General features: G+C 39.9%; 1 protein-coding gene across 1 annotated transcript in view; it reads left to right on the top strand.

Annotated features, from left to right (window-relative positions):
- Positions 1–23,172, top strand: part of Med1 (mediator complex subunit 1) — a 42,181-nt gene that overhangs the window by 3,756 nt on the left and 15,253 nt on the right. The window contains exons 2-10 of the mRNA XM_055619932.1: positions 456–562; positions 6,047–6,125; positions 9,144–9,198; positions 9,303–9,435; positions 10,359–10,387; positions 17,198–17,269; positions 18,781–18,855; positions 19,729–19,802; positions 21,509–21,598. Coding sequence (XP_055475907.1) covers positions 456–562; positions 6,047–6,125; positions 9,144–9,198; positions 9,303–9,435; positions 10,359–10,387; positions 17,198–17,269; positions 18,781–18,855; positions 19,729–19,802; positions 21,509–21,598 — 714 coding nt within the window. The remainder of the gene's footprint in view (positions 1–455; positions 563–6,046; positions 6,126–9,143; positions 9,199–9,302; positions 9,436–10,358; positions 10,388–17,197; positions 17,270–18,780; positions 18,856–19,728; positions 19,803–21,508; positions 21,599–23,172) is intronic.

Genomic DNA, 23,172 nt, shown 5'->3' with positions numbered 1-23,172 from the left:
ATGCTTGGCATAAAAATAAAAATTAAAAGCTATCTTCTAAGCTGGACACAGTGTATATACATAAGGTCATAGCTACTCAGGAGGGTAGGGCAGGAGAATTGTTGGGGCCTATGTGTTCAAGGCCAACAAAATGGACAGTATAGTAAGATCCTGTCTTTTAGGAAATGAAAGTTAGATAACTTTGTGTGTTGTGTATACATCTGAGACATAGTTTTCCTGGGTATCTCAGGCTGGCCTTGAATTCATAGACCTCCAGCCTCAGTATCTCCAGTGTGGGGATTGAAGATGTGGACAGTCCTGCATATCTTTCTATGTTTTGGAGTAAATGATAGAAAAAATATTTTGACAGTTCCTGAAGTGAAACACAGTTTTGTTTTGTTTTGTTTTGTTTTTTTTTGTAAGAGAAATGGTAGAAGGTCAGAGTGTCTAATGATGTTTTCTGCTTTATGCTGCAGAGTCAGAAAAGCTGAGTAAGATGAGTTCCCTCTTGGAACGGCTCCATGCAAAATTTAACCAAAATAGACCTTGGAGTGAAACCATTAAGCTTGTGCGTCAAGTCATGGTGAGTATTGTGGCTAAATGGATCAAGTACTAAGAGTAGTACTTAACAAACTAGCCTGTATGTGTGTAATTGTAGTAGTTACAGTTCTGTGTCCTTGCTTTTCCTCAAATAGCTGAACACCTGGTAAGCATGGATTTCAGAGGCCAGCTTAGGAAGGAAGTGCCTTAGGAAGGAGGTAGCTTGAATTCCCATATACTCCTCACAGCTCAGAGGCAGGCAGGTCTCTGGGTTCAAGAGTAGCCTAGTTTACAGAGTGAATTCCAGGAAAGCCAGATCTACACGGAGACACCCTGTCTCAAAGAAACAACAACAAAAAGGCACTGTTTTTGCACCCTATTTTTGAACATTCTCCTATATACTTTAAACTAATCTCTACATTGCTTATAATACTTAAACAATACAAATAACCTGTAAATATTTTTTATACTGTGGTGTTCATTGTCAGTACAGACCAATATTTTTTCTGTTTTAGAAGCAGTCTTCTGTGTTCTTCTCTGGTTAAACTTGATTTGGTAAAGCAGTTGCCCATGCTGGCGTTGATTTTGTTCTTAGTTCAGGTGGGCTTTGAGCACTCATCCTTCTGCTTCAGCTTCCCAAGTAGCCAGTATCGTATGGTCCTTTGAGTCCAGGTCCTATATGTAGCTTAGGTTGGCCTTGACCTTGCTGTATATCTGAGGCAGTTGTTCTAGCTTAACTTCCCAGGTGCTGAGATTACGATTTGTACCACTGCCCCCTGCTCCATTCAGCTTTTCTTTGGTCTGTTTGAAATAGGGTCTCATTTATTCTTTCTGGGTGTTTTTGGTTTTTCTTAATTTGGCGTGGTACCCATTCACTGTTAACGTCTTTCCCTGTAGCAGTTACTTACCTCTGAGTCCTGAACCAATGTGGTGATACTTGAACTGCTTAAGCGCACTGGAAGGCTGAGTACTGGAGAAGCCTGGTAGCTATATGCTAAAAAGTCACACACATCACTCAGGGGTAGTCAAAGAACAGTGATTTATTTTGTGATTGTTTCACTTCATGTTTTAACTTTTCTATATATAAATTATTCTTTAATATTTTCTCCCCCTGAGGGGGGAGCAGCCTTACCAGGCCACAGAGGAAGACAGTGCAGCCAGTCTTGATGAGACCTGATAGGTTAGGGTCAGATGGAAGGGGAGGAGGACCTCCCCTATTGGTGAACTTGGAGAGGGGCAGGGGAGAAGATGTGGGAGGGAGAGAATGAGGGAGGGGGCTACAGCTGGGACACAAAGTGAATAAACTGTAATTAATATAAAAAAATAAAAATTAAAAAAGAATATTTTGTCCCCCCACAAAAGTTTACTTGGGTTCCAGGGTAAGTCTAGTTAACCATCTTTACTACCATTTATCTGACCAACCATCAGACCATCGCTAGTAGAAGAACTAAGTTCATTAATAAGGAACTGTAGTTTAGAGGCAAGGAGTGTAACTAATTCAGTGGTCAAGTGTTTGCCTAGCGTGTGTAAGGTACATAGTTTTTGCATTAGCAACAGACAAAATAAGCCAAAACCAAACCGCTGTATTTTAGGCTCCATTCCAGTACTTGTACTTATGTGATTTTGAACAAATTATATAATCTCTATGATTTTCTGTTTCCTCATGGAAGCATATAATGCTAGTTTGCTTATCTAAGTTTTTGTTGTTGGTTTGTTTTTTTTTTTTTTTTTTTTTTTTATTGTGTAGGTGTGGGTGTTTTGTCTGCATGTATGTCTTTGTACCATGTGTGTGCAGGTGCCCATGGGGGTCAGAAGTGGGAGGTCATCAGATCCCTTGGAACTTGAGTTACTGATGGTTGTGAGCCACCACCAGGCTGCTGGGAATCGAATCTGGGTCCTCTGTTCTCTTAGTGCTGAGAACAGTAGCTATTCTCTCCAGCCCCTATTTGCTTTTCCAAATAGTTTTGTTGTAAGAATCATATGTAGACATTGACTGTGACCTTGAAATGACCTTTATATCCACATGCTCCTTCCCATCTCTGAGTGTTGTGGTCACAGGCAAGGGCCACTATGACTGGTTACTGCCTTGCTGGAGACTGAGGCCAGAGCTTTGTGCGTGCTGGTCCATTTCTCTCCAAGCTGAACTATATCTTCACCCTGGTAAAACTGTTTCTGAAATTATGAATTCTGTAAATGAAGGCGTGTGCATCCTCATTTAATCTGCATACAAAAATTATTTTTAGTTTTTTCCTTTTGTTGTTCTGTAATTTGCTTTTTTGAGACAGGATCTCATATATTCCAAACTGATTTCAGCCATGTAATCCTCCTGCCTCTGCTTCTTGAGTGCTGGCATTCAAAGTTTGTATCATTGTTCCATTAAGTTTTAAAAATAACATTTATATACTTTTAAGTGTGTAGTTTGATGTGGGTGCTGGGAGCTCAACTGAGGTCTTCTACAAGAACAGCAAACACTCATAATTGCTGACCCATCTCCTTTTAAAAATGGAGTTTTAAAAAAATTATCTGTCTGTCTGTATTTATTGCTTTTTCGAGACAGGGTTTCTCTGTGTAGCTATTTCTATTCTGGAACTAGCTCTGTAGACCAGGCTGGCCTGGAACTCACAGAGATCCACCTGCCCCTGCCTCTTGAGTGCTGGTATTAAAGGACATGCACCACCACAGCATGCCTTTAATTTAAAATTTTTTAGTTTATTTATTTTGTTTTATATGTATGGGTGTTTTTGTTTTTTGTTTTATATGTATGTGCACTGTATACCTGGTAGCCACAGAGGTCAGAAAAGGGCATCTGTTTGGTCTCATGGAACTGGAGTTACAGGCGATTGTGAGAGGCCTTGGAGGTGCCAGGAATCAAACTTGGGTTCTCTGCTAGAGCAACAAGTGCTCTTAGTTCCTGAGCCATTTCTTCTAGCCCCTCTACCCTGCTTTCTTTTCTTTTCTTTTCTTTTCTTTTTTCCTTTCCTTTTCTTCTTTTCTTTCTTTCTTTCTTCTTTTTTTCCTTTTTCTTTCTTTCTTTTTTTTTTTTGAGATAGGGTCTCACTATGTTGGCTTTTGATAGCCTGGAATGTACTGTATAGACCAGGCTGGTCTTGAACTCACAGTGATTGATCTGCCTCTGCCTCCCAAATGCTGGGGTAAAAGTTTTGTGCCACCATGCCTTGTAAATTTATTTTTATTTTTGTTTCTGAGTATTTGCCTGTATTTTGGAAATTCTGGTACCAGTTATAGGTTTTTGAATTACCATGTGGGTATTAGGAGCTAAACCCTGGCTCTCTGTAAGATACAGCAAGTGCTTTTAACCACTGAACCCTTTCCCTAACTTCCCACAAAACATTTTTAAAAGTGATTTAATCCAGGCAGTGGTGGTGCACGTATTTAATCCTAGCACTCAGGAGGCTGAAGTAGGCAGGTTTCTGATTTTAAGGCCAGTTTGATCTACAGACTGAGTTCTGGAACAGCCAAGGCAATACAGTCAAACCCTATCTTAAAAAACAAAATGTATATTTATATGTCTGTCTCTTGGGGTTTGAAAGCTCATTGCCTCCACAGGCACTTACATACATGGTATATGTTCATAAAGGTACACATCAACATGTAAGTAACAATTTTAGAAAATTATCAAATCAATGTGTTATTTTTTTCTAGTCTGACAATTCAAAGGTGGTCATTTAACACTTCAAGGAAACCATACCTAATGTGAAAAGGGTTTCTTTTGTTTGTTTTTGGAGTTTTTCAAGACAGAGTTTCTCTTGTAAGAGTTCTGGCTGTCCTGGAACTTTTTGTAGATCAGGTTGGCCTCAAACTGCTGCCTCCGAAGTTATGGGATTAAAGGCTTGCGCCACCACTCCTGGTAAAAAGTGTTCTGCAAATGGTGTTGTCAGGCTAGGAATATAGTTCCGTGGTAGAGTGCTAGCTTACTGTACATGAAGCCCTAGCTTAGTTCCCACACTAAAAATAGAGATACTGTCATTGGAGACATGATATGAAAGGGGAATGCCAAATAGTTATTAAAGTCCTGTTTTTCTTGTGATAATAGTATCTTGAAGTTTGGTCACCATGGCTTCTTGTGTGTACTTACCAGATATGCAGCTTCAGATACTTAAATTTAGGCCTATAAATGTCATCATCAATAATTGTCAATAATTGTTGGGTGCGGTGGCTCATACTCGCAGCATTCACTGGAAGAGACAGGTTTGCCAAGAGTGCAAGGCCAGGTGCTAGATTTATGTAAGGCATGAGAAAAAAAATTTTTAAAGCTGTGCTTATACCATAATATTATTTCTCGGGACTGGTATGTTTGGAGAGCCTTCCTTCCTGGTGAGGTTAGATAAGCTATGTTGAGTTGTGGTCTGTGCTGTTCTCTCTTCTGGGCTATGTAAGGTGTTGTTAGGTTTGTTTGTTTGTTTGTTTGTTTGTTTGTTTTGAGACAAGATTTCTCTGTGTAGCTAGTCCTGGCTGTCATTGAACTCATTCTCTAGACCAGGCTGGCCTCAAACACAAGAGATTTGCCTGCCTCTGCCACTGCCTCCCAGAGTGATGGGATTCAGGGTGTGAGCCACCACTGCCAGCCATGTATTTTGTTTCTTGAAACAGGGTCTCAGTCGTCTTCAAGCCTTGTCGTCTTGAAACTCGCCTTGTAGACCAGTCTGGCCGTAAACTCATAGATACCATCCTCTTGGGATTAAGACATGTACCACCACACCTGTCGATGTTGTCTCCCTGTAGGCAGTAGCTCTCATGATGACATTTGGATTCTTAAAGAGCTTAAATAGCTTTATTTTTACTCTCACATATTATTATGGATGTACTCATCTATATGAACTTTTCCTTCCCTAGGTAGATGAACAGAATAACAGTTAAGAGTCTGTAGATGGGCTGGAGAGATGGTTCAGTGGTTAAGAGTGCTGTCTCTTTCTCCAGAGGTTCTGAGTTCAATTCCCAGCATAAACATGGTGGCTCAGAACCATCAATAATGGGCTCTGATGCCTCTTCTGACACAGGTGTACATGCAGATAGAGTATGCATTAAAATGAATTAAAAAAAAAAAAAAGAGTTTGTGGACTAGCTGGGCTTGGTGGTGTTCACCTCTAATCTCAGCATGATCGCCATTTTAGGCTATAAGAGGAGTGTCTAAAAGAAGCTGAAATACTTTGGGCTGGTGGTATTGTCCAATGGTTAAAGGACTTGCTGCCAGTAGTAGTGGCCTGAATTTGAACCCAGAATCCAGAACCCAGAAGGGCAGACTCAAACTAGGCATTTTACTCTTAATTCTGTGTGTCCACACACCTTTTTATCTCATGCCTACAAATGTAAAAGTTAGGAAATCTGCCCCACCCCATCCAAAAAAACCAATGTTCTCCGGAGATGGGGATATGAGTTCAAGGTCATCCTTGGCTACAGCCTGGGCTAGAAACCTTGTCTCAAAAGAAAAGAAATCTGCAGTCTATTTTCAGTCTAATAGGATAACATGTGTATTTATCTGAAACATTGGTTTTGTGATTTGATACAGGAGAAGAGGGTCGTAATGAGTTCTGGAGGGCATCAGCATTTGGTCAGCTGTTTGGAGACACTGCAGAAGGCTCTCAAAGGTTTGTACCCACCTTTGAAATAGGTTGATCTTTTTTGTTTGTTTGTTTGTTTTGTTTTTTTTGAGACGGGGTTTCTTGTTTTAGCCTTAGCTGTCCTGGACTCACTTTATAGATCCTGTTGGCCTCAAACTCACAGAGATCCATCTGCCTCTGCCTCCCCAAGTGCTGGGACCACGGGTGAGTACCACCACACTAGGCTGAAATAGGCTGATCTTAAAACTCACATTAAGGAGGATTTTTAAAACTTAAATAGAAATATAAATTATAGTAGATAATTATCTATGCTAGATATTGCTTTTATTTTTATTTATGGAGTTGAAATGAGCTTGTTCTGAAGTTTTAAAATTTTTGACTTGTTTCTGATTCATGTATGTCTGTATGTGTGTGGTATATGTTAATGTTCTTATGTAACAATGCTCATTGAGATTGAAAATCTTTAATGAGTTGGTTTCTTTTTGCTGTGGGTTCTGGTTTAGTTGTCAGGCCTGCAAGGTAAGTATTTTTCCAATTCAAAAATTATCTCATTTTTGAAGCATTTATTATATATGTATGTTTGTTTTATTTTTGAGACAGGGTTTCATTGTGTTCCCCTGGCTGGCCTGGAATTCACTGTGTAGACCTTCAACTCACAGAAAGTTGCCTCCCTTGAATTAAAGGTGTGCACCACCAATCCTGGCTTGACACATTTATCTATTGTTACTTTTGGTTTTTTTGAGATGGGGTCTCACTATTTCAAGTCCTTATTCTTGACTATCTTCTTTTTCTTTCTTTTTTTTTTTTTTAGATTTATTTACTTTATTATGTATACAGTGTTCTGCCTCCATGTACACCTGAATGCCAGGAGAGGGCACCAGATCTCATTATAGATGGTTGTGAGTCACCATGTGGTTGCTGGGAATTGAACTCAGGACCTCTGGAAGAGCAAGCAGTACTCTTAACCTCTGAGCCATTTCTCCAGCCCCTTGACTATCTTCTGAGTGCTGGGATTATGAGTGTATGCTGTCATACAGGAGTATAACTTTATTTTTAAGCATTAAATAATAATGTTTGACTGGTATGTGCAAGGCAGTCAGTACTGGGGGAAGGGAGAGGAATACTACTATATCCATACTACCTTTTGTTGTTGTACTTTTTTTTTTTTAAGATTTATTTATTTATTATGTGTATAGTATTCTGCCTACAGGCCAGAAGAGGGCACCAGATCTCATTATAGATGATTCTGAGATACCATGTAGGTGCTGGGAATTGAACTCAGGACTTCTAGAAGAGCAGATAGTGCTCTTAACCTGTAAGCCATCTCTCTAGCCCTCTGTTTGTTTGTTTTTTTTTTAAATTTGTTTAGATTTATTTATTGTGTGTATGAATGTTTTGTCTTCATGCATATGTGGGTACTATCTGAATATATAGTGCCAGTGGAGGTCATGAGGTAGTCAGATCCTCTGGTATTTTGAATGGTTGGGAACCATCATGTCATGTCAGGATACTGAGAACTTAACCTGGGTCATTTGCAAGAGCAACAAGTGCACTTAATTGCTGAGTCATTTCTCCAGCCACTCTCTACTCCTTTTGAGACAGAGTTGCATATAATCCAGGCAGGTCAAAATGTCCTTATGTAGCCAAAGATGACCTTGAATTCCTGATCACCTTTTCTTTTACCTCCTAAGTGCTGGTCCTGTATCAGTAAGGCCATCATGCCTCACCTTCAGTCCACATTTTGTTTATTGATTCATCTGTTCATAGATGCTTGGGTTGATTTCATCTTTATTTTGTTTGGTGTGGAAGTCAAAGCCAGGACCTCACATACTAGGCAGGCAGTCTTCTTGAGCCATGGCTTCTACCTTTCTGAGACAGGGTTTCTCTGTGTAGCCTTGGCTGTCCTGGACTCATTCTGTAGACCAGGCTGGCCTCTAGCTTACAGAGATCTGCCTACCTCTGCCCCCTTCAGTGCTGGGATCAAAGGTGTGCGCCACCAAGCTGAGTTCTCTGTTTTGAGACAGGGTTTTACTCTGTAGCTAAGGCTGGCTTTGAACTCCTCCTTCGTTTCTGTCAAATGTTAGTTAGCTGTCATTGTAGATGTGTGGTAGCATGCCTGTCTTGGCCCCATAATTTTTTTTCTAATTAATTAACTAATTTTCAAGACAGTTGTCCTAGTTGTCCCGGAACTCGCTCTGCAGACCAGGCTGTCCTCAAACTCTGTTTAGACTTAGGCCCACCATTGCCTCCTGAGTGTTGGGATTAAAATCTTGTGCCACCACTGTAAGCTCCGTAATTTTTCAAATAGATCTATATATTGACTTTTTTATTTCTGTGATAAAATTACTTAGAAAAAGCACTTTATGAAGGAAGGTTTGCTTTTTGCCTTACAGTTTGAGGGAAGGCATGGTGACCAGAGTGTTAGGCAGATGCTCAGGTCACAATGCGACTGCAGTCAGATACAGTGATGAATGCTGGTGTGCAGCTCTTTCTCCTTTGTCTTTGTATTCAGTCCAGAACTTTTTGTTTCTTTTCTTTTAACTTTGTTTTTTCACAGGTTTCTCTGTGTAGCCTTGGCTGTCCTGGACTTGCTTTGTAGACCAGGCTGGCCTTGAACTCACAGGGATCTGCCTGCCATTGCCTCCCTGAGTTGCTGGGATTACAGACGTGCACCATTGTGCCCGGCTCAGTCCAGGACTTTTAATTACCCATATTCAAAGTGGGTCTTATCTCCTCAGTTAACTCTCTGTAGAAATCCTCAAAGATACGTACAGCAGTATATTTCCTTGGTGCTTCTAAATCCAGTCCGATTGGCAATGAAGAGCATCAGTCTTATGCTCTTATCACTTATTTACCCTGTTATCATGTTACCCTGTTCTTCACTCATTACTTGTTCCCATCTAAGCCTTAATAATAAACTTGCTGCAGAGTATAAGTGTCTGAACTATTGAATATATTTATGGCTTTGGAAGGATGGATATACTCATTTATTTGGAATATTCTTTATGAATTCCTTTTCTCCCTTCTCCCCTCATTTTTTCATAGTCACATCTTTGCCAGCAATGACTGATCGTTTGGAATCAATAGCCAGACAGAATGGGTATGTAATTTTATCTGTGGGCAGAAATGTACAATGCAGTGCTGCTTTTGGGTAGCTTTATTATGTGTCTTCTATTAATTTTTGTTTTGATTTGTTCTTGCTAGACTGGGCTCTCATCTCAGTGCCAGTGGCACTGAATGTTACATCACGTCAGATATGTTCTATGTGGAAGTGCAGTTAGATCCTGCAGGACAGCTTTGTGATGTAAAAGTGGCTCACCATGGGGAGAATCCTGTGGTATGTGTCGATATTTCACTGGAATCTATGGGGTTTATGTAGGAGAATAATGAAAAATATATTGTTGGGGTCTGTATAGCTTGGCTTTTAGGGTTTTTTTCGTGAGCCACTGTAGAGATGATGTGATGGGCTACATTTGGTAGGTTTAGAATACAATTTAGAGTAATGGGTCCTTCTTCTCTGACATCATCCAAGGGCTTTCGTAACTGGAAGTTCCCTCTTTATTTCATACTAACAACGTAGAGCTTGGGTTGAACAATAAATAGTCAGGATACAGAAACAGTCTTTCAGTTCCTATCAAAAGTGATTATAAACAAGACAGATAATATGAAAAATTCTCTGATAGGAATGGATGTAAAATAGACTATTCATATAGATTCCAGAGATGATGTGGAAGAAAGATCCTAATGTTTAAACAAACTAGTAGTGACTCTTACAATTTCATTTGTTTTGATTTTTAATATCCTACCCAAGTTCATGGTTTGCAAGTAGAAAAAGGCTTTTTGAGTGGCTAGCAAGATGACCTGTGGGTAAAATGCTTTCTGCATAAGCCTGAGGACCTGAGTTCAGATCCTTAGCACCATGTGACAGGTGTTTCTAACCCCAGTGCTAGGAGCTGGTGGGACTGAGACAGGCAGGTCCTGGATGCTTGCTGGCCAGCTAGCTTCAGGGAAACCAAGTCCCAGGGTAAGTTCCAGGGTCAGCAAGAGACCTTGTCTCAGAACATATGAAAGAGAGGGATAGAAAACGACAACTGTGTCCTCCATGTACACACACACACACACACAGCTTTTGCTATCTTAATATAAGGGCTTTCTGTAGCTTTAATGTTTTTTGTTTTAAAGCATGCACTATTAATATTAAGCTTTTGATGTTTTTAATTCTGTTAGTTTATTGCTTTAACATATATTTTTTTATTTCAGAGCTGTCCAGAGCTTGTACAGCAGTTAAGGTAAGGAGATAATATTAGTATTGGTAATCTGGCACATAATCCTGCTCCTCTTTGGAGGGAGATGGATAGAGGGTCTGCTTTAGAGTCCTGTCCAGCCCAGAACCCCACATCATTTGGACTTGTGAGATAGATATTCATTCATTCATTCATCCATCCATCCATTCATTCATTCATTTTGTTTTTTTGAGACAGGGTTTCTCTAGTTTAGCTCTGGCTGTACTAGGACTCACTCTGTAGACCAGGGTGCCCTCAAATTCAGAGATCTGCCTGTCTGTGCTGGGATTGAAGGCATGCACTATCACTGCCTGGCTATGAATTTAGTTTTTGACTAGCCTTTCTCTGTTCCTGTTTGTGTTTAGAATTGAGTTAATTTAACTTTTTTTCGTTTCTTGTTTGAGACATGGTTTCATGTAGTCTAGACAGGCTTCAGAACTCTGTATGGCCAAGGATGATCTTCAATTCCTAATCCTGCCTCTACCTCTTAAATGTTGGGATTAGAGGTATGTTCGACTACTCTTAGCTCTTTTTAAGGTAAGGTCTTAGCATGTGGCTGAGACTGGCCCTAAAAAATTTACTATATAGTCCAGGCTGGCCTTGAATTTTTAATTTTTTTTTTAAACCTTATTATTGTTTGTTTGGTGTTTTGAAATAGGGTCTCTTTACATAGTCTCCTGACTGTTCTGGAACTCACTGTATAGACCAGACTGGCCTCAAACTTGCTTGCCTCTGCCTGCCAAGTGCTGGGATTAAAGGTGTGTATCACCGCTATGCCTGGCCTTCCTTTTGTGTGTGTGTGTGTGTGTGTGTGTGTGTGTGTGTGCGTGTGTGTGCGCGCGCGCGCACTTGGTGTTGACTCCAGGGTTTTGTATACCTCAGACCTTGAACTCCTAATTCTCCTGAGCTTTCCTGTCTCTGTTTCTAGAATGCTGATTATAAACACTATCACACTCAGCCTTGAGTCATGATGATTTTTACCCGTGTTAAGAGTTTCTGAACTGGGCTGGAGAGATGGCTTAGAGGTTAAGAGCACTGGCTGTTCTTCCAGAGGTTCCGAGTTCAGTTCCCAGGAACCACGAGGTGGCTCACAACCATCTGTAATAGATCTGGTGCTGTCTTCTGTTGTGTAGTCACACATGCAGGCAGAACATTGTATACATAATAAAGAAAGACGTCTTTTTTTAAAAAAAAAAAAGGAATGTCTGACCCTTAGTATTGTAGGTAATTTTGTGTCCTTTTTTTTTTTTCCCTCTTTCATTTTTGAGGCAGGGTATCATAGCTCTGGCTGGCCTGGAACTCTTTATTTGTAGATTTGGTTGCCCTCAAACTCACACGGAGCTGTACCGTGATTACAGGCGTGTGCCAGTAGCCCTGCTGTGTGTCTTTTTGAGACACGTTAGGCTCACACTCACTTTGTAGCTAGGGTAATCCTGAACTCCTGCTCTTGTGCCTCCCTCTTCTAAGTACTAAGATCACAGTTGCCTTACTGGCATTGCTTTGCTAAACTTAGGACATTGAACAGCATCCCTGGCCTCTCTTTGTAGTTGCCAATAGTATCGACTCTATTGTGTATTTTTGTATGATTTAGAGAAGTAGCTTAGTAGTGGGGCATTTGACTAGTGTGTAAGACCTTGGTTCAGTTTCTTCAAGCAACAAAAAAATCAAACAAAACTATGCATACACATACATAATTGTATTTTTGTTTATGTGTATATACCTGTGTATCTATACACACAGTGTCAAATGTCCTGCAGGACAAAAATCACAACTGGGTAAAAGTATTAATAGAATCTCTGAACAGCATCTTTGAACTAATAGGAATTCTTTGTGGATCAAAAGTGACTAGAACGATAGGCATGCTAGGTTGCACACATGCTTTTAATTCCAGCACACAGGAGCAGGTGGATCTCTTGAGTCTGACGCCAGCCTGACCTACAGAGTAGGGAGTTTGAGGACAGCCAGGACTACACAGAGAAACCCTGTCTCTGATCCTCCAGTGCTGGCATTAAAGGTGTTTGCCACCATGCCTCTCTTGCTTTCTAATTCTTTCATTTTTCTTTTTTTCTTCTTTTATTCAGTCTGGGACCTTATTAGCTCATGGGGTGATTCCACCTACAGCTTACAATGGGTCTTGCCACTTCAGGTGATTTAACCTAGATAATCCCTTACATTTATGTGCAGACTTGTCTCCATGGTGATTGTAAATGCCATTGAATTAAGAATTAAGATTAACCATCACAGAACCCCAACATTGAATCTATACCATAAGAACAGCCTTTCACTTCAACTTTGAGAAGAAGCTGTATATATTATAATCTGTCACAATAAAAGTAGTAGCCTTGAGGACAGGCTTTTATCTTTTGGTTGCCTTTCCTACTATCTTTATTTTTCCCTTTGAATTGAGTGAGATTCTCATATTTAAATTTAAACCCAAACTTAAGACTTTGTGGCAATTTGAGGAAGTTCAACTTTGTTTCGAACATCAACATAATGGAATGCTCAGGTACCACTTGTGGATGTCATAGAAAGATTTTTCACTTTGAGGAAGTAGGTTTTATATTCAGGATTCTCCATTAGCAGTTTGTTGTATTTATGGCCAAATATGCCAAATTTCAACCTTTAAAATTTTTGGTTTTTAGGTTTATTTTATGTATTGAGTATTTTGCCTGCATACATGAATGCTTATTACATATGTGTCTTTGAACAGTTGTGAGCTACCATGTGGGTACTGGGAAGGAAACCTGGGTTCTCTGTAAGAGATGGTGGCACACGCCTTTAATCCCAGCACTTGGGAGGCAGAGGCAGGAAGATCTCTATGAGTTCGAGGCCAGCCTGGTTTACAAAGACCTGAATCCAGGACAGTCAGGAAACCCTGTCTTGAAAAAAAAAAAAATAAAACAAACAAACAAGAAAAATGAAAGAAGAAAAACCAAAACCGGAAACCAGTAATATGATCAAACATGCTGGTATATATACATCTGTAATCATTCCAGCATTCCAGAGGCCAGTGTAGGGGAATTGCTACCAAGTTAAGCTTTGGGCTACATAGTATCAGACTAGCCCAAGATACATCTAAAATAAACATTGGGGCTGGAAAGATGGCTCAGTAGTTAAGAGCAGAGGATAGGGTTCAATTCCTGGTACCCACATGGCAGCTCACAACTGTTTGTTACTCCAGTTGTAGGGGATCTGACACCCTCACAAAGACAGGCAGACATACATGCAAACAGAACACCAAAGCACATAAAAGTAAATAAAGGGGCTGGAGAGGTGGCTCAGAGGTTAAGAGCACTGTCTGCTCTTCCAGAGGTCCTGAGTTCAATTCCCAGCAACCACATGGTGGCTCATAACCATCTATAATGAGATCTGGTGCCCTCTTCTGTACATGCACACAGAGCATTGTATACATGATAAATAAATCTTTAAAAAAAAGTAAATAAATAAAAATAATAAAAAAATAAAAGGTAGTAATGTAAAATAAACTATATAACTAACTGGCGTTTGCTACTTTGTGGATTCCTTTCTTCCACCCTTCTCCACCCCTTCACTTCTTCTCTTTCAACCCTCTAACACTAGATAGGAGAGAAAAAAGGATAGAGGGGAAAGGAGCGATGCTGTTGTTAAACTACTTCCTGCTGATTAGGACCATCGAGTTCCTTGGGGCAAAATTGATCTTTTCTGTCAGGATATCTAATTTCTTTTTGACAAACTGAAACCAATAGCATCCAACCAGCCAACAACAGCAACCCTTCTTCTTAGGGCCCTAGCATTGATATATCCTCCGAAGAGTTCAGAATTCCAAACATCACACTCCCAGAAACTGTGCAGCTGGCAAAACCATGCCCTTGTTAGAGCAAGAGGCAAATCATAGTCAGCTGCTTTCAAGCAGTTCCATATCCCTACACTTGGGATTAAAACAAAAACATATTCCCATAATATTTGTGGTGGGTTTTTTTTGTTTTGTTTTGTTTTGTTTTGTTTTTTTTCAAGACAAGGTTTCTCTGTGTAGCCTTGGCTGTCCTGAACTTGCTTTGTAGACTAGAATGGCCTCAAACTCAGAAGATCCACTTGCCTCTACCTCCCCGAGTGCTGGGATTACAGATGTGCGCCTCTACACCTGGCTGATTTCTGTGTATTTTAACGAAGCCAAAATTACACAGTTTTCACTACATGTAACTACTTTATAGAATTTGTAATTAAAATACTCCAGAATATGAGAATATTTCCTGCTGTCACCTGGAGTAGAAGATTGTATTAATTTAGGAATTGGTGATATTCTAAAGCTAATTTGTAAGTGTTTAGAAGGGGGAGATTTAGAACACAAGTTACCTTTACCTCATATTTTTAGTCACAGCATGCATAATAATAGTATGTTTAGGGAATATATCTTGCCTCTGCTCCTATTTCTTTTAATGGCCCTGGGCTATTGTGCTTAAATGCTTACAGCATGGAGAATGAAGTATTGTTGTGAGGTTTAGTTTGTTATAGGCTTGTTTTCCTTTAAGATTGAGAACCAGCCTGGTGGCTGGTGTACATCTTTAATCCCAGCACTTAGGAGGCAGAGGCAAGTGATCTTGACTTCGAAGCCAGCTTGGCCTACAGAGTGAGTTACAGGATAGCCAGGCTACACAGAGGAACTCTGTCTCAAAAAATAAAGCAAAGATTGAAACAGATAGTTGTTAAATTTGATGACTTTTTTTCTTTCTACTCCTTACCATGTGTTGCATTCTGAGTTCTAATCTACAGAAGCTCATTTGAATAAAATTTAAAGCCTGAATCTAGGGATCAAAGAAAGCAGACATCACTGGAATGTATTCATTATTCTGTCATGTATCTGAACACAGGAGTGTTTTTAGTATGTGATCAGCTTCTAGAATAACCACTGCCATCTTCCTCCGTGTAGGTAGTGTATGACTGTAGTCTGTTTTTCCAGTTCATGTATTTTCATTATCACATTTTCTATCAAACATTTTGTGGACCTAGCCTTAGGCACATGTTAAAAAGGGAAAGTAAAAAACAAACAAACATGATTCATTTAAATTAGGTTCATTGTTTAGGGGCTAAACATAACTTTATGTGTGTATGCATGGGATTGAACCTGGGGCTCCATTCTGGCTTGCTGGTTGCTCTACCGTGTAACTGGATCTCTTAGACTCACTTTTCCATTTATGGCACTGGTATCATTCAGCCGTAGCTTTCGACCTATTCCTTTTTCTTCCCCCCCCCCCCCCCCCTTTTCCCTCAACTCTCCCTTCTCTCTTTGGCTTTGAGATCAAGTTTTGCTTTGTAGCTCAGGCTGGTTGTGAACTCATACTCCTCTCACAATCCTCCTTCCTCAGGTTCCATGAATCCACTCTCTTCTCACAATCCTCCTGCCTCAGGTTCCATGAATCCACTCTCTTCTCACAATCCTCCTGCCTCGGATCCCATGAACTCACTCTCTTCTCACAATCCTCCTGCCTCGGATCCCATGAACTCACTCACCTCTCATGAATTCACACTCCTCTCACCAACCCTCTTGTCTCTTGTTTTCTGTTTTTAAATTTTATGTGTATGAAATTGTCTACACCATAAGCACCCAGTGCTTGTGGAGGTCAAAAGAGGGTATCAGCTGCCTTGTAACTGGAATTACAGACTGTTGTAGGGTAGGGTGCTAAGAATTGAACTCAGGTTCTCTGGAACCAGCAGCCAGCACTGTAGGCACTGATTTTTAAACTCTAGTTTATTTGGGGTTCCTTAAGTCCCTACTCCCTTCCAACCTCCCACCCCCCATCATAGATAGGAGAGAAAGAAGGTTAAAATGGAAAGGGGCACTTAGGCCCCTTTATACTTAGTTCCGGCTGGTTAGGGTTGTCAAGTTCTTTTGGGGCAATACCAATCTCAGTCATCAGAATATCCGGCAGTCTGGGTAACCAGCATCCTCTTTCTCAGTGTCCCCAAAGCCTTCTTTCCATCTGTCCATCTCCTCTTACAATTCTGTGTTCTCATATTTATACAGTCTCCAAGTCCTCAGAATTAAACTATTTATAGCTGACAAAGATCATGTGCCTCTCCTAGCCTGCTGGAGGCTATTACCAGCTGTCAAGACCACACCCAACTCCTAGCTGCAGGATGCTTTAAATTAAAAGCAAGTCCATATCCTACACCTGGGATTGAAAGAAAAGCCTGTTCACATTAACATAACTGAGGTTTTTTTTTTTTTAATGTTTTATTTATTTTATGTATATGAATACTCTATCTGCATGTATACCTGCATGCCAGAAGAGGGCATCAGATCACATTATAAATGTTTGTGAACTACCATGTGGTTGCTGGGAATTGAACTCAGGACCTCTGGAAGAGCAGACAGTGCCCTTAACCGCTGAGCCATTTCTCAGCCCCATAACTAAGTTTTTAAAGAAACCAAAACTTCCACTACACATCACTCTTAATTGTTGAGCCATCTCTCCAGCCTCAATTTTTTTCTATTTTTGATTGAATATAAAACCAAATGGGAGTCAGTCAGTGGTGGCACACGCCTTTAATCCCAGCACTTGGAAGGCAGAGACAGGCAGATCTCCTGAGTTGGAGGCCACCCTGCTCTACAGAATTCCAGGACAGCCAGGGCTACACAGAGAAACCCTGTCATGGAAACACACACACACACACAAACCCTAAAAAACAAAAGACCAAAGCAATCCAGAAAGAAGCTTTTGGGGATAATGATGTGACCAGATTATCAAAATGAGTTTTATATAGCCATGTTTTTGTAGAATAAAGTAGTAATTTCCTATTGTATTCTCTTTTTTTCCCACTTTCCTGAACTTCCTATAGGGAAAAGAATTTTGATGAGTTTTCTAAGCACCTTAAGGGTCTTGTTAATCTGTATAACCTTCCAGGAGACAAGTAAGTAATTTCATTTATTCCATTTTGGAAAAAAAGTGTAAGTTTGTGAGTTGGTTGCTAGTTGAGTTATACATTTTTTTTTTCTGCTGTATGTTTATTCCTAGTTTCTATTCATATTGTAATCTATAATTTAACTTCTGACTTTAGGTTTTTTTTTTTTTTTTTTGGTTTGTTTTTTTTTTTTTTTGTTAGTTTGTTTTTGCCTACATGTATGTCTGTGTATCAAATCTGTGCATGTGGAGACCAGAATAGGCCAGATCCCATAGAACTGGAATAATAGTAGTCATGAGCTACCTGTGGGTGCTGGGAATTGAACCTGTGTCCTCCAGGAGAGCAGTTAGTGCTCTTAACCACTGAGCCATCTTTCTAGTCCCTAAAGTATTATTTATTTTACTTTTTAAAATTTATTTATTTAATGTGTGAGTGTTCTGTCTTATATGTATGCCTGGATGCCAGTAGAGGGCATCAGATGTCAGTTAAATGTTTATGAGCCACTATGTGGTTGCTGGCAATTGAACTCAGGACTGAGCCATCTTTCCAGCCCAATTATTTTATTTTTAATTTTTTCTGTCTCCTAAGGTATTTATCTGAAATGGGCATTGCCTGCTTTTAATGACTTTAAATTTGAAAAGGTAGAATATACTTTGTTAAGATGTTTTCAGTGTGTTGATTTCCAGGACATGGGGCTAGTTTCCTCTCCTCATTAACCTAACTGGATTCTATTAAACTGCTTGGCCCTTTTAGACATAAGCTCTGGTAGTTTTAAAAATAAACCTTGGTTTTTTGTTTGTTTGTTTGTTTGTTTGTTTGTTTGTTTGTTTTTGAGGAAAGAAGTATAGTAGCCCAGGCTTGACCTCAATATGTAGTTGAGGATAGACTGGAATTCTTTCATCACACATGCTGTGATTTAATAGGCATGTGAGGCAATGTCCAGCTTTGTTTGTTTTTATTTTATTTATTTATTTGGTTTTTCTTTTTATAACAGGGTCTCACTTTGTGACTCTGGCTGTCTTGGAACTCACTATGTAGACCAAACAGGCTGGCCTCAGACTCCCAGAGATGTGCTTCCTGAGTGCTGGGGTTAAAGGTGTACAAGCCACACCTTGCTGCTGTTTGCTTTTTTGTTTTTTTTACTTGCTTTGTAGACCAGGTTGCCCTGGAACTCTTACCTGCCTACCTCTTCCTTGCTGAGTGCTGGGATTACAGGCCTGTGCCACTGTGCCCTACTGAGTTTTCGCTTTTTTTTTTTTTTTTTTTTTTAAAGAGTAGAACATTTTAGTTGGTTCCAACCCTTGAGGGTTTCCATGTCAGTGGTTTTGTTGGTGGTGTTGTTTTGAGACAGAGTCTCACTGAGTAACCTCAGGCTGGCCTGACCTCAGAGAGATGAGCTTGCCTCTGCTTCTCATGTGCTTGGGATCAAAAGTGTGTGCCACCATGCCTGGCTCGTGACAGTGCTTGTATGTGCTTATTTTTCAACTGTTTTTCTCATTTTCTCCTCATCTACTCTCTAGCAAACTGAAGACTAAAATGTATTTGGCTCTCCAATCCTTAGAACAAGACCTTTCTAAAATGGCAATTATGTACTGGTAAGACTGGCTAGTGAGGCCATTCTGTAACTCTCTTTGTTTATCATCCATGACATTTTAAAAAAATGATTTATTATATTTTTATTTTATGTGCTTTGGTTTTACATGCATATATATCTATCTGTATGAGGGTGTCAGATCTGTAGTTGTGAGTTGCAGTGTAGGTTCTGGGAATTGAACTCAGGTCTTCTGGGAAGAGCAGCCAGTGCTCTTAACCACTGAGCCTTCTCTCCAGCCCCCAATCTAGGGCATTTTTAATGTCTTAATTTTTACATTTGTAGATGTACAAAGATTACATATAACTATGTAACTATGTAAATACATATAACTATGTAAAGACATATGTAGCATATATCTTTATTATACGTACTCTCCATTTCCTGTTGCTTCCCAAATGATTATTGTATTCCTTTTCTGAGTATGTTTACTCAGAAACTCATTGATAATTATGAGATAACTCAATTATCACTGAATTATTGATTGTTATTCCATAGATTTTATCTGAAATATTTTTAAACTTTGATTCATTATCTGATAGTTGTCCAGTGTAATTTTTTATTAATTTGAGACGGAGTGTTTCTAGGACACCCAGACTGGCTGACATATGGGATGCACCAGTATAAACATTTCTAGCTATAGAATTATGGGCATATACATACCTACCTTAGGTTACTTTTTTCTCCATTACATACTGATGTTTATTTGAAAATAGCCTCCTTTTATTAAAGATGAGATGTACTTCATATATGTAATTACAAGGTAGATTCATTTTGGTAGTATTATAAAACTTTAATGAACTTAACTCGGTGTGAAACTGTTGACTAAAACTGTCAGGTACTGATTTCAGTCACACATAGATCATTTGTCTTGTAGGAAGGCAACTAATGCTACTCCCTTGGATAAGATTCTTCATGGAAGTGTTGGCTATCTCACTCCGCGGAGTGGGGGTACGTTACCCTATTTTCATTATTTGGAAAATGTCTAGTTTTAGCTTAAGGATCACGTGTATTTTAGTAAGTATGTGAATGTAGTGTGCATATTTGTGTGTGGAGGCCAGAGGAGGACAGGTAGCCTACTCTTCTACTCTGCCTTATTCCCTTGAGACAGGGTTTCCCAGATCCTGGACCTAGGCTGCCAGTTACCTTCCTGTTGTTACCCTGCATGGTGCTAGGATTGCCCATGTGTAGCTCAGACTGTCGTGCTTGGTGTTTTGCGTTGCGTGAGTGTTGGGATCCCAACTCAGGTGTTCATGCTTGCATTGCAAGCATGCTTATACTCACTGGGCCATTTTTTTCAGCTCCCTGTTACTTTTTGTTGTTCTTTTGCAGTGCTGGGACACAAAACCAGAGCTTTGTGCTTGCTAGGCCAGCTATTTCACCACCGCCCAGCCCCGAGGAAATATTACTTTTCATTTTACCTTGAGTTTGTGAAGACATAAGCTCAATGAGAAATGACCAGTAATTTGTAATGACTTTTCTAAATGTTAATGCCTTTCCCCCTTTTTTATTTGTGTGAGATATATTGTTCCCAGAATCAATAATCTTTTGTCATATTTCATAAGCTGGTTTAGAACATGACTTTATGACTTTTTACATATGTGCAACTGTCTTCTCTTTGTCTCTCTTTGTCTTTCTCTTCTCTCTCTCTCTCTCTCTCTCTCTCTCGTGTGTGTGTGTGTGTGTGTGTGTGTATGAAGTCTGTGGTGGTCAGGGGACAATTCACTGGAGTCAGTTCTATTCTTTTAGCATAATAGGTCTCAGAGAACTCTAGTTTTCAGACTTAGTTGCAAATATCTTTATTTGGTATTCTAGCTCACTGGACCCATGGAATTTTTTTTTTTTGCATATGGGCTTATAGAAATGCATCCCCCATTTTATTTTAGGTGTAAAGGTGTCAGGTCCCTTGGAATTGGTGGTATAGACAGTTGTGAGCTGCCATGTGGGTCTGGGAATTGAACCCGGGTCCTTTTGAAGAGCAGACAGTATTCTTAACCACTGAGCCATCTCTCCAGCCCCCATTTTTTTTTTTTTAAATGAATATGAACATTTTGTTTGTACAGATGTCTGTGCGTGCTGTTACTGTAGAGGCCAGAGGAGGGCATTTAATCCCCTGGAGCTCAAATTACATACAGATGCTTGTGAGCCACCTTATGGGTTCTCTGTGCTCTTAACTGGTGAGCCTCCTCTCCAGCTCCAGATTCTGGGTTTTATGCAGTGCTGGGGCTCAAGCCCAGGGCTCAGGTTTGGTCAGCAAATACTCTGTCAACTGAATTAAATTTTAACCCACTCTTCTTTTTTTTTTTTTTAGATTTAATCAGGCTTTCTCTCTTCCAAGGTGGTTTTGAACTCACTATATAACAGCTTGGCATTCCTCCTGTAATCTTAGACTAGTGTGAGCCACCACACTAAATATTTGTGTGTGTGTGTGTGTGTGTAGAAGTATTGGGAAAAGTATGGGGGATATTAACATTCTCCAGTGAGCTATCCCTAGCCTTTTCTTTTAGTCACAGATAGGGTTTCATATAGTCAAGACTCCTTAGCTTGTTGTCCCTTCCAAGTGATGAGATTATAGGTGAATACCACCACAAATGGTAGGAATGCTTGTTTAAATGTATAATTTATTAACAAAGATGCCATAATTAATATTATAATAGGTCATTTAATGAATCTGAAATACTATGCCTCTCCTTCTGACTTGCTGGATGATAAGACTGCATCACCTATCATTTTGCATGAAAAGAACGGTAAGTGTTGTTGTTGTTTTTTTTCTTCCTTGTGCCTTGAGACAGATCTCTTTCTGTATCTTATGCTCACTATGCTCACTGTGTAACGCAGGCTGCCTCTCAGACTTATAGTATGGTGATCATACATACCACTTTAGCCTTCCAAGAACTGAAATTATAGTTATGAAATACCGTTCCCAGCTAGATGTGGATTTTGAGACAGGGTGACCTCAACTGGCTATATACTTCAGGGTGACATCTACCTCTTAATTGGCATACACCAGGTTTTTCTAATGTGTTGAAAATATTTGTTAAGTTCGAATGCCCAGCCTTCTTCACCAATATTTATAATTTGGTATTCATTCATTCATTCGGCTTTTCGAGACAGGCTTTGTCTAAGTAGCCTTGGCTGTCCTGTACTTGCTTTATTGATCAGGCTGCTCTCAAACTCAGAGCAATCTGCGTTTTAGTGCCATTACTTAATCCCAAAGTAATGGGATTAAGGTGTGCCATGCCTGGCAATATTTCTTAATAAATTTCCTATTTCTATATTGTGTACCAGATACAACACATACATCATATATCCATATCCATACATATGTACACATATTATATATCTCACACACACATATGTGTGTGAGATACACACATATATGTGTATCTAAGCATATAAAGGGAAAGAAAACTGGGCTTGGTGGACATGCCAAAATGCCAGCAGTGAGGATGATCAGGCAGAAAAACCTGAGTTGAAGGCCAATTTAAGCTATGTCGTAACACTGTCTTGGTGATCAAACAAAGCAATAAGCAGGTAAATTAGTAAGTAAGTAAATAAGAAAATAAGGCTGGTGAGATGGCTCAGAGGTTAAGAGCACTGACTGCTCTTCCAGAGGTCCTGAGTTCAATTCCCAGCAACCACATGGTGGCTCATGACCATCTATAATGAGATCTGGTGCCCTCTTCTGGCGTGCAGGTGTACATGCAGGCAGAGCACTGTATATGTAATAAATTAATCTGTAAGATTTGATAGATAGGTAGAGAGATGGATGGATAGATGTTACTAAAACTGCAGTAATCAGTGGCACTTTGGATTTTAACTTCTTGTCTTTGGTATTTTGAGGTAGAACATCATGTAGCCCCAGCTGGGGGGTGGGGAAGGGCAGGGCAGGAGAAGGAATCAACTGGCCTCAGACTTGTAATTTAACTACTAATGAGCTTGTGGCTTCTGTTTCTCTTGGGGTCTGGGTGGCACCACCATACCAGGCTTTTGTTTGGACTAATACAGGAAAAGAGCAGAACTAGTCCAGTACTTTATTTGACCTAGTGTAACTTCAGTCATAGTCTCTATAAACCCATTCAACTGGGCTTGGGGGCACAGGCCTATAATCCCAGCACTGGTGGCAGCAGAGGCAGTGGATCTCTGTGAATTTGAGGCCAGCCTGATCAACCAGGATAGTCGGGCTACGCAGAAAGCAAAACAAAACAAAAATTCATTTAAGTATATTGTGAGGTTGTGAGTGAAAGTAAATAGTGATAGTGAGCTCTTTAGGAACCCCCCACCTTGTGCTACATTGTTTTAATCATTAGCAGAAAGAAAT

This window comes from Psammomys obesus, unplaced genomic scaffold (assembly GCF_907164565.1).
Source record: "Psammomys obesus unplaced genomic scaffold, mPsaObe1.curated_primary_1811, whole genome shotgun sequence".
Classification (NCBI taxonomy): Eukaryota; Metazoa; Chordata; class Mammalia; order Rodentia; family Muridae; genus Psammomys; species Psammomys obesus.
This window is presented reverse-complemented; position numbering and strand designations above follow the sequence as displayed.